This window comes from Helobdella robusta (assembly GCF_000326865.2).
Source record: "Helobdella robusta unplaced genomic scaffold HELROscaffold_29, whole genome shotgun sequence".
In the NCBI taxonomy this organism is placed as follows: domain Eukaryota; kingdom Metazoa; phylum Annelida; class Clitellata; order Rhynchobdellida; family Glossiphoniidae; genus Helobdella; species Helobdella robusta.
This window is the reverse complement of record NW_008704475.1, coordinates 299,560-310,691: the sequence shown is the minus strand read 5'-3', so window position 1 is coordinate 310,691 and position 11,132 is coordinate 299,560. Positions and strand designations below refer to the sequence as shown.

Sequence of the window (11,132 nt, the reverse complement as noted above, 5' to 3'; positions counted from 1 at the left end):
TCTAAATTATTTCCTAAGTACTTATCAGATATATTAATTGAACCTAAACGCCCCAGTTTACGATTGTCTTCTTGTTCTAACTACTTCTTAACTCGTGTTAAACACTCTTTTGCTAAATCTGCTATTGTTTTTTCTGGCCCTTTTCTCTGGAACTATCTACCTATTTTTCTGACTATTTCTCCATCACTTACGATGTTCAGAGCGGATCTCAAGACCCATCTGTTTGCAAAATTCATTGAGGAACGCTGTTAAACATCACGGAAATAGCGCTTTATAAGCTAATAAATTGATTGATTGATTGATTGATTGATTGATTGATTGATTGATTGATTGATTGATTGATTGATTGATTGATCGATCGATCGATCGATCGATCGATCGATTTATAGATTGAATGATTGATCGATTTACAATTTAAACCCTTGTTAATCAAAGTTATTCGTTAATTTATAGTTCTGAATTATTACGGCACGCTTGTAAGCACTGTATTATCGGCTGTTTCAACGGTATATATTGTTGATGTCCTATATATGTTTACTGTATCAATGCCTGTCGCCTGTTAAGCACGACGATCTCAAATAAGCTTGGCTTGGCAGTTCTAGGCCACAAAATGAATAATTTTCACGAAAAATAAAGAATAAGACCAGACTCTAAAGCGCATTTAAAGGCTGTAAGTCTTCATAGGTTCTACTATGCATTTTGTGGTTACCACTATAGGACCAGGTATTCACATTTTTGATTTTGCCAGGCTCCTCCGTGATGTCCTGTTAAGCTCCGATAAATAATTTATTTGCCTTAGCAATGTAGGTGTAATGTGTTTTACTTTAAAATAGTATGAAACCGACCATAAATAATGTCGTTGGTATTTTAGTGTAAGAATTGAAAGAAGGTACATGCTACTTGAGCTAACGTTGATCTGGGCTAAGGCATATGCATGATAATAAAGTTAAAATAAAATCAATATACAATGCCACTCCTGTTTCAAAGCAAAGATGATAATCGGATTAATGTGATATTGCGATATTCCAATCTAAAATAATTTGGGTGAGGGTAAAAAAAATTGACATTTGTACCAAAATTGTGCTCACATGAGAGGACGTATCATCGATTTATTGTCTTTCCTACATTTAAAAATTTAAATTACACGATGGACATAATGCCTTTAAGATTAAATAATGAAAAACAACAAATTAGTAAGCAATACAATAATTTTACTTGAAATAATGTCAACAATGACGTCATTATTTGTGTAGGGGTTACCAGTTAAGGTTTGGGTGTTTGGTGTTTGGAGAGTTATAAATAGGATTGAATATCGCAAATGTTTCCAGATCAGTGATTTCATTTCATAAGTTAAGTTCATTTGTAATAAAATTTTAAAAAATATAAAAATGAATAAATAGAAACTCAATTCCTTTTACTTGTTAAATCTTACACTTTCGGGAAAAAACCACGCGGCGAGTCAGACTACAATCGTTTTTGTTATGCTGATTGATTGAAAAATAATACAGCAGTTTTAATTTGTTATACATTTTTTTTCTAACACGGTAAATACTTAAATTAGTTCAGGTGTAAAGAAATATGAATAATGATATTATCATATATATTGCTCAATAACTCATCTTATTTTTATCACAGATGAATTTATTATTATCATTAGTACATAATTAACATTAATACATTAGATATAAAATGTTTACCCCTTTTATGAATCTTTGAAAAAAAAGATGATGATTGATTTCCCGAAGACTTAAAAATATGTTATAGGTACACACGTACACATTGATTTTTATTAACAAATTGAAAACAACTTTATCAGAAGATAATAGGTACTATTTTACATTGTTTTCAAAAAGAAAAATTTAAGAAAAAAAATAATTTTAGCAAATCAAATCATACAATTATCATACAATTTTTTTTAATAAAATTTTTTTAAAATGATTTTGAAATATTTAATAGTTTTTGCTACCTCGGTGCAAATAAATTCTGAGTTATTGACATGTTCCAAAAATGTTTGTCCCAGCTACAGTGAACAACAAAGAATTATTACTCAACCAAACAGTTTTAATTAACAGATCAATCATTATTTTCAATTTTAGCTAGAGTTGTCAAAATTTGAAATAAAAATTAAAATAAATTATTTGTGCCTATGTAAATTTAATATAAACCATTCGTTCAATCAGCAACAACGGAACAGAATTCAGTTGAACAGAAAACAAGGTCTACACATTTGCCCAATTAGATTGCTGATCAGCCAAAGACCATATCATTTAAGATGGTTTGTAATTAGCAGCAAAGATTTTAAGACCTTTCTTGAATCCGATTTTATTATTCTAATTGTGTTCCTTGATATAAGAGTAGAGTGAAAAATGCTATTGAGTTCTATATTTAGTTTTGCAGGATGAAAATAAAAGATGGATTTTTCTTGTATTTTTAATTTTATTGATGTGAAAATACTTCAAAAAATCATTAAAATAAGCAGGTAAAAGATAACTCAAAAATTTATATTTAAATATTGGTTGTGCAAAAAATTTAATTGCTGTATATTTAATATTTTAGAAATAGAGAGGTTGTACAACAAACTTAGCAATCGTTTTTGACATTTTATTAAATTATTTATCAAATGACTAGAATCATTTGGCCAAATTATGTTGCCATAATATAGAAGTGAAAAAATAAAAATAATGTAAATTTGTATTTTATTATGGTAATTAGATTTGTAATTTTATTCATTTTACATAAAAAAACTATTAGTATTTTTAGTAGCAAACATTAAAAATATGACTGAGATAATTTAATTTTATATCAGTTGTAAAAATATATTTTTAATCGACTTTTTTCTATCTACATATCTATATATTGTGTAATAGTTCGTACAGTTACGCGCTAAAATATATAGAATACATACTTAACATACATTTCAATGATCAGTTTAGCAGTTTAAATAGCTTTACAGTTTTTTATAAGATACATAGAACACCTGCATCGTATTAAGTAGGTAGCCCTTTCTTTTTCGCGATTTCTCCTCGCATAATATATAGGTCGGTCGGCATGGCTAAGTTCAGAATCATTGTGTGCATTATTTCAATTCTAGGTTAAATAATTAAATTAAATGTTTTATATTAACCGTAGAGATCTTTCTTAATTGTGATGATAAGCAATTTATAATTATTGTTATTACGGATAAATAAACTATAGAAAAATAAATAATTATTATATTAAAGGATAAAAATAATCAATTTTTTCATTTTTAAGGTATAATAATATACTTTATAATAATAATATAAGTAAAAGTCTCATATAAAATAAAAAATAAATAACTTGAATAAAGGTTTGAGATTAATTAATTTTATTTATAAATGATAAAACCTATATTTATATTTAAAAAATTAGCATAAAAATAAATTTTACTCACCATCTAGGTAAAAGTAAAGTTTCTACTTCTAAACTAAAGAAAGCAATTGAAAAGATGAGTATTGAATTTTTGTGTTTTTTGAATGATGAAGGAGGCAAATTATACCTTGAGGCATTGAATCTCATGGAGGTAGAATCTAAATTTGATCCAGTAACATCGCCTCATCAATCACACTACAAAGCTAGAAAAATTCTTGAAATGTTAGTTGACAAGATTGAAAATATTCAAAAAATTCAAAATAACGATGATGTCGCACGGGCTTTAGCAGTTTTGCATCTAAAACTTGCAATAAATAGAATTGAAACAGATGAGTTATCTGCTGGAGAAAATGAATTGAAACGATGCAGGTCGCTAATTGACAATTGTGATAACAATTATGAAAAAAATAGTGGCATTAATCAAGAAGTTTTGAATCATTTAGGACTGTTATATTCTCGAAGAACTGAACTGGATAAAGCATTGGAATATTTATTAGAGTCTAAGTCAATTTATGAAAAATTTGTGAAAGATTTTGGAGGTTGTCCATGGACTGTTGATAACTTTTTTCAAACACACTCATTTAATGCTGAACAGAACAGTCCAGAAATTATTTCAAAGAGAATAGATATTTTTGAAGATAATTACACTCACACATTATATTATTTAGCACAAATTTTTGGAAAATTAGAGAGAAACATAGATTCTGCTCTGTATTGCAAAGAAACTTTAAAAAGACAATTAGATAGGAATAAGTATGAGCCTCTAGAGTGGGCAATGAATGCTGCTACCCTTTCTCAATATTATATCACAATCTATGATTTCACAACTGCCAGATATTGTCTTGCTAGTGCTGAAACTATTCTCAAAGAGTTTGGTGAAAAACCAGCTAGTTTAAAAGTTCCTGTCACAAATGCAGATGGACAAGATGCCATAAATGTTCTTGAAAGGTTGCCAAAAGCTTGGGCTGATTTATTTAGATGCTGGTCAAAATATAGTTTAGTTCTGTTGGAACATTCAAGAGATAGTTTAATGGAAAAGTCAAAGGATGATGAAATTTCTAATATTCAAAATTCTTCAGCTGAATGTAATAGCAAAAAAGAATTTTTCAATCTTGAAACTACATCAGCAGTAAATCAGATAACTGACAGAAGAGTTCTTGTTTTTGATGAAGCCAAACAAGTGTTTCTTCAAACTCAATCATGGCTGAATAGCGCTAAAGAGTTTTACTGCTTAGACGATCACTGCTCAGATTATGTTGATATAGTTAAAGACAACAGCACTTTATTCAAGTTGCTTCTTTTTTTTGAACCGGATTTAACTCGCCAATGTAAAATGCACAAACGAAGAGCCGACATGTTAACTGAAATATTACATCTGCTCAATCCACAATTTTATTTAGATGTATGCCGTCAGCTGGCTTTTGAAATAGGGGAGGTATTTACTGCTATACTTGATAATAAATTGGCGTTACTGGAATTAACTGGAAGTGCAAGAATGTGCGATGGACATGCAAACAATAAAATAAATATTTTGGCCAAGAAAAGCATAGAATATTTTCAGTTGTATCTGTCTTATTTGAAAAAAAATGACAAAACATTTCCTGAAACATTTCAAGATGATGACGAAAGACCTGCGCTAATCGCTCATTTTCATTGTGGAAGGCTGTTTTCAAAAATTTTAACTGCCAGTCCCAAAGAAAATTTGCAAAACACTAAAAATTCGTTAGACTGCTATAATTTTTTAGTTGAATATTGTCGGAAGAACCCATCAGCGGCAAAAAAAGTTAAAGAAGAAAGAGATGCTTGTGAAGAAATGGTTAAATTGTTGCCAGGCAAAATGGATAAAATAAAATCTTGCATAAGTTGACTTTATGATTCATTCAATAGTTGTCATTTTTAAATTTTTTCTTGTCACTTTTCAGTTAACATTTTCATCCACTTCAACATATTTTAAACATTCAGCAACAATTTGAGAGTGATTAAATTATATATTTTATGATGCTTATAAAAATGTAGTTTGTTCTCGACAGCTATACATTCAGTTTTATACAAAATCTACACAAAACAACTACTAAATTTAGTTTTTACGAGTTCTAGTTTACAAGATTGTTAACATAGTTTTAATCTGAAAAAATAACTGGCATAAAAATCAAGGCAATTTTGCTTTGTCGTGGCGTTTCGATTGTTTTGGCATTTTGATCGTATTTATCCACTCATCATCTCTTTCAAATCATCAATTGGATGTTTGACATCAACTGACATTAGTTTGAATTTATCTTCCAAAATTTTCTGGATAGTTGGTGTTACAAAAGCTGGCAACACCGGTCCAAGTCTGATATTCTGAATTCCGAGATGTAGTAGCGTCAAAAATACGGCTACAGCTTTTTGTTCGAACCATGAAACCGCTAATGATAGCGGAAGTGAATTGACATCTGTTTTCAATGCTGATGCCAACGCTTGGGCTACGACAACCGCTCCGTAAGAATCGTTGCATTGGCCTAAATCTAAGAGACGTGGTATCCCTGTGTCTCCCAATTCGCCAAGATCCATGTGATTAAATCTGTATTTTGCGCATCCCATTGTCAAAATAATAGAATCACCTGGAGTACACTTTGCCAATGTTGAAAAATAACTCCGCTTGTTTTCAGAGCCATCGCATCCACCTATTACGAAAACGCGTTTCAGATTTCCATTTTCAACAGATTCCAATATCTGCAGTGTATAAAAACAATTTGATCAATTTTTCGTTGCTTGGAATTATTAAAAAATATAACCTTTCCAGCATTTGCGAGAATAGCCTCATGTCCAAATCCAACCTTGAGTGTTCTCGCGTTTGACACCACATCTTTTTCTGTAAATCCGGCGCTGTTATTTGCAGCCTCCATCAATTTCCTTAAATCTTTTTCTAGATCTATGTGTTTGCAGCCAGGCCAGCCTGTCTCATTCAAAGTAAACAATCTGTCCTTGTAAGATTTCATAGGTTCTACTATGCAATTTGTGGTTACCACTATAGGACCTGGAAAACCAGGGAATTCATACTTTTGATTTTGCCAGGCTCCTCCATAATGCCCTGCTAGGCTCTGATTAATACATTTATTTAATTTAGTAAAGTAGCTGTAATGTAATTTACTTTAAAACAGTAAGAAGCCGACCATAAAAAATGTCGTTGGTATTTTAGTCTAAGAATTGAAAGAAGGTACATGTTACTTGAGCTAACGTTGAACTGGGCTAAGGCTTATGCATCGTTATATGGCCACTTACGTCTATCGCATGATTATGAAACTAAAATATATTGAATATAAAATGCCGCTCTTGTTGCTAAGCAAAGTTTATAATCGGATATATACGATATTGCGATATTTTTGTCTAAAATTACAGGGGTAAGGGTGAAAAAAATGACTTTTGTGCAAATCACTTTAAAAAAATTATTGTTTTTTGCTACTTATAACCTAAAAAACGAGTTTTAGAGTTTTTGGAATACAAATTAATGCTTCTTGGTCGGATGAAAAATTTCCGACTCCGACCTCACAAATATTTCCGACTTACACCTCCGAGACCCTGACTACTAAAATAATTTTACATTGATTGAGAATTTTCACTATTTTCAAGTGTTTAAATTATGAGATCATCGTTGTCTTTTACTTAACATTTTGTGTCTTAGTTGTGTTCTAATACGCTAAAAATGAAAATTTTGAATGCTTACTGTGACTAAACAATTACTTCAAGTTTTTTTTATTTCAAACTGTTTTTAATTCTTAAGATTATTTTTTACTAAAATATTTAGTGCTGCCCTGTTCACTCAAGCTGTTTTGTAACGAACCATAGTCTTGATCCCCGAGGTCGAAATGGAACTAGTCAGTGTAGAAAAAAAAATGTTTCACTTGCACCTTGTAATTGTTATCTTGAGTCACATTATGCTTCCTCGTTACCCTATTGTAATAGAATTAATTTAAACCATCAATACAAATTGTTAAAGCATTTTATTTTTTCTTCCACGTTTCCTCATTTCATTCGTCTCATATCGTTTATCTTTGGAGTTTTCAGAATATAAAAAAATCTCCTTTCATCAAATATTTTAAAATGAACTGCAATTTAAACTCTTTCGTTGCATCTTATAAGGTATAAGCAGTGGATGTTGGCGAATTTTACGAATGTATTGATAAAAATATAAAAATAATTAAATAAAAATTTGCGTGCTCCACAATAACCAGTTAAGCGAGAGATTGATATCTCCGAACCATATTTATAATGAAAAAACAAAAGTTGTGCAATGTAACAGAGAAAAATGCTGGTTTCTCAAAAAATTTTATTAAAGTTTAGATTTTCAAGTAATAGTTCTTGCACACTGGATGATGTAAATATTAATCTAGGGACACTTTTTGAGGATTAATGTACAAATATTTCTTCAACGTAATTTAAATTTCCTTGTTGCAACGAATGCATTATTTTACAAAAAAAATTTATAGCGGGAAAAAATTAATATGAAATTTAAAAAAATAAACATAAATTCTGCAAAATTTATGTTTTGTAGGATTATTTTAAAGGTACCTCAAAATCTCAAAATGCAGTTTTATTTCAAGTCAATTTCAAAGCCCTAAACCGACAAGCGTTTAATAACAAATCATCTTGAATTTTAAATTAATTTAAACTTAAAAAAATTTTTACGAAAATAATTTACTTTATATTTTCGCAAGTTTGGATATCCATGTGCCGGCAACATTTCCCCGTGAGTGAACACGTTAACATTTCGTTTCTCGGCTTCCTTCAAGATTATCTCCATGTCGTTCATATCGTGGCCAGTCACCAATATGCACTGTTTCGTTTTTATTTCATTTATTTGACTGTATCGATATCTATTTTTTAGGTATATTTTGTTTTTTAAAATAATCATTTAATTCAAAGTAATTAAATTCAACAAAATTAACTTTTCCAGGTTTTGGTGAAGTAGTAACTTGAGCTGGGCTTGGGACGCCAAAACGTTTCCTGTGACCTTTGTCTAGTAATGCCATGCCTCTCATGTTGATTTCACCAACCTTCAAGGCCCATGATAAATTAGTTGACAAATCATGACGCTGATCTTTGTTACCATCAATCAAAAAAGAAAGTATCTGCAGAGCAAATTATTAGGCCCTTAAAGATCAGCTACGAAACATGCTAGCTGAATAAACAATCAAAATAAAATTTTTAAAATTTCGAAGATTTAATACTTCAAAGACGTCTTCTCCGATCGAATCATCCCATTCTCCTAGAAGTCTAGCGTGCCTGGCGTAAGTTGACATTCCTTTCAAGCCATAAACAATCATTTCACGAACGCCATGCACATCACGGCCATAATCGCTCATTTCTCTAAGTACACCAAATTTTTTTCCTACATATTTTCAAAGAATGTAGTTAGCTTCGATAATGGCTGAATGTTGTATATTGTGTTTTCATGTACCTTCTTCAGTTAAGAATTCGATAGTCCATTGTTCTTCCCCGTTTCTGTTAGGCGACCAAGAAACTTCTGAAATATGCTTAAAGTTTTTCACAGGAATGTTTTGTTCTTTGCATTTTGCCTCGTACGCCAACTGCAGCTGGTTGCGATATTTGCACGCTTTTTTGATGTATTCAACAAATCTCTTAGGATCGAAGTTGACATTGGTCAGAGTGCTACAATGAAGTTCAAGTTGAAATGAAAAATGTAACTAAAATATATTTTCATCATCAATTAATTAATAACAAAATAGTAACGAATATAACAACTTTTTCACGAAAACAAAAATCGTGTTTGACCACCTAAAAAGAGAACTGAAGGTGAAGTCAAATATTTCAAAAGGAACTTTTCCACCGGCTAATTTTAAATTATGTCCATAAAGTCCAACAGCTTTCACCAAGTTGCACAGCAAGTCCTGCATTTCGGCCACCTCCGCAGTTTTTCCACACACGCCAACAGTGGTGCAGCCCTTGCGAAGTTTGGTTTGTTCACATTGGAAGCAGAACATTTTGTCTGAAAAATGATTCCAACATGATGCAGATAATAATGTAATTCGTTTATTATAAAAGATTTGATGTGCAAAACGGTTTTGTGTATATATATACATAAAAATATGCGATAAATAGACATGTTTCTAATTTAATAAAGGTTATTTGTTTCGTAAAAGCAACTCAAATTATGCTTGCAACATACACACTCACCCAGACAGACACACATAATAATAAGCAAGAAACATATGACGAAATAAAACAGTTCTATTCTACTAGTTCCAACTTATTTTGTATACAAACATCTGGTTAATCCGGATCTAATTGAAAAATACGATTTGATATTCAGCAAAATTACCATACAAGTAATAATGATAATAAGCAAGTGATAAACGCAAAAGTTATTAATAATAATCCAACCTCATTGCAGTCAAAATTTACAAAGTTTGCGTCTCTTCTAATTTTGTTAGTAAAGAAAAATAAATATACCGCTTAAGCATAAAAAATGTACAACTAACGAACCTTCGTCCATTTTGGTCGAAGCGGAAGTCACAATAGAAGACCTAGTCTGAAGAATGTTTGGTTCCCCGGACCACTGGATGTTGTTGATCACTGCTGACAATGCTGGTCTGTTCAGCTTGAAACTTCTCGATAAATTACTTGCCAAGTTGATCGATCGTACAATTCTTGTCGCCATTTTAATTGTATTTTATTTACTGCAATCTAAAAAGCGCTTTTGGAAAACAACCTCCTCTAGGCGTTCAATTGTTGATGTACAAACTGAATTTGATTTATAATTGATAATACGAACAAATCTTTGTTTAAGGTAGAGTTAGCTTTACTTGACTGGACACCAATGCACTGCTTTCATACTGTTTTAAATGTTAATAGTCAACTGATTTTAATTAAAAATATGTCAAAAGGGAAGATGCGAAATATTTTTGAATGCTCAGTCAAGCTTTGAAAGATGTATTTTTAGATGGTTGCATTACTATTACTTACAATTTACATGTATCGACGTGGATGTGTACCACAACGGTGAATTTTTAATTTCTTGCTGCCTACGATGAATTAAATTCAAGTAACGGAAAAATGTATGTAATAATATTTTTAAATAGTTTTCAAATTATTTTAACCCTTACAAATACCCTTTTAATTACAAATTATTTATTTTACCGTATGCAGAGATGAATTCAAAAACATACAATACACAGCACAGTCGAGTACTTTTTGATTTCATGTAAGGGTATGTGTACCTTAGATATATGAACTGTATACTACGTACGAATATAAGAATGTATAAATGCATGTATATATGCGTGTATATGTATGGGTCATATATATATTTAATATATATACACATGTGCACTTACGCTATTATTATCATAAAATATATAATTAAAACAAACATACGTTATCATACACAAGTGTTTCATTCGTATAAGTAGCGTGTATCAGCCAACAATGAGCTGTTTTGTAGCCTACAGTACAACTAGCACGTGTGCATGTTTTACTACTATTTATTTGAAGCAACATGTCTGGTGTATCCATGTCTCGAGTCAGTGAACTCTCATGCATTTAAGAAGCATATACATTATATATATATATGTATATTATATATAATTATATGTATATATATATATATATGTTTGTGTGTGTTCGTGTGTGTGCGTGTATATAATATAAATATATACATAATAAAAATATATATAAGCAGTAATTTATGAAATCTACCGAATTTCTAGCGTTGGATAGTATTTTTGTTACATTTCTTAATACTT

At 30.6% G+C, this 11,132-nt stretch overlaps 2 protein-coding genes across 2 annotated transcripts; one reads left to right on the top strand and one right to left on the bottom strand.

Annotated features, from left to right (window-relative positions):
* Positions 1 to 3,466: 3,466 nt before the first annotated feature.
* Positions 3,467 to 5,257, top strand: HELRODRAFT_81219 (hypothetical protein; the record flags this gene model as incomplete). Its single annotated transcript, XM_009020735.1, has 1 exon — positions 3,467 to 5,257. One exon carries the CDS (start codon positions 3,467 to 3,469, stop codon positions 5,255 to 5,257), a length of 1,791 nt encoding a protein of 596 aa, XP_009018983.1.
* A 104-nt stretch (positions 5,258 to 5,361) lies between these two features.
* Positions 5,362 to 10,545, bottom strand: HELRODRAFT_192148 (hypothetical protein). Its single transcript, XM_009020734.1, has 9 exons — positions 10,110 to 10,545; positions 9,874 to 10,085; positions 9,133 to 9,376; positions 8,828 to 9,039; positions 8,598 to 8,758; positions 8,316 to 8,498; positions 8,069 to 8,203; positions 6,165 to 6,470; positions 5,362 to 6,102 (listed from the first exon to the last, which is right to left on the bottom strand). Exons 2-9 carry the CDS (start codon positions 10,046 to 10,048, stop codon positions 5,596 to 5,598), a joined length of 1,923 nt encoding a protein of 640 aa, XP_009018982.1. The 5' UTR covers positions 10,049 to 10,085; positions 10,110 to 10,545; the 3' UTR covers positions 5,362 to 5,595.
* Between the last annotated feature and the right edge of the window lie 587 nt (positions 10,546 to 11,132).

Coding starts and splice junctions, on each gene's coding strand:
- HELRODRAFT_192148 (XM_009020734.1), bottom strand. CDS start 10,048: ATGGCGACAAGAATTGTACGATCGATCAACTTGGCAAGTAATTTATCG. Junction 8,499..8,597: donor TCGGAGAAGACGTCTTTGAA/GTATTAAATCTT, acceptor TTTGCTCTGCAG/ATACTTTCTTTTTTGATTGA. Junction 6,471..8,068: donor CAAACTTGCGAAAATATAAA/GTAAATTATTTT, acceptor TGTATTAATCAG/AGCCTAGCAGGGCATTATGG.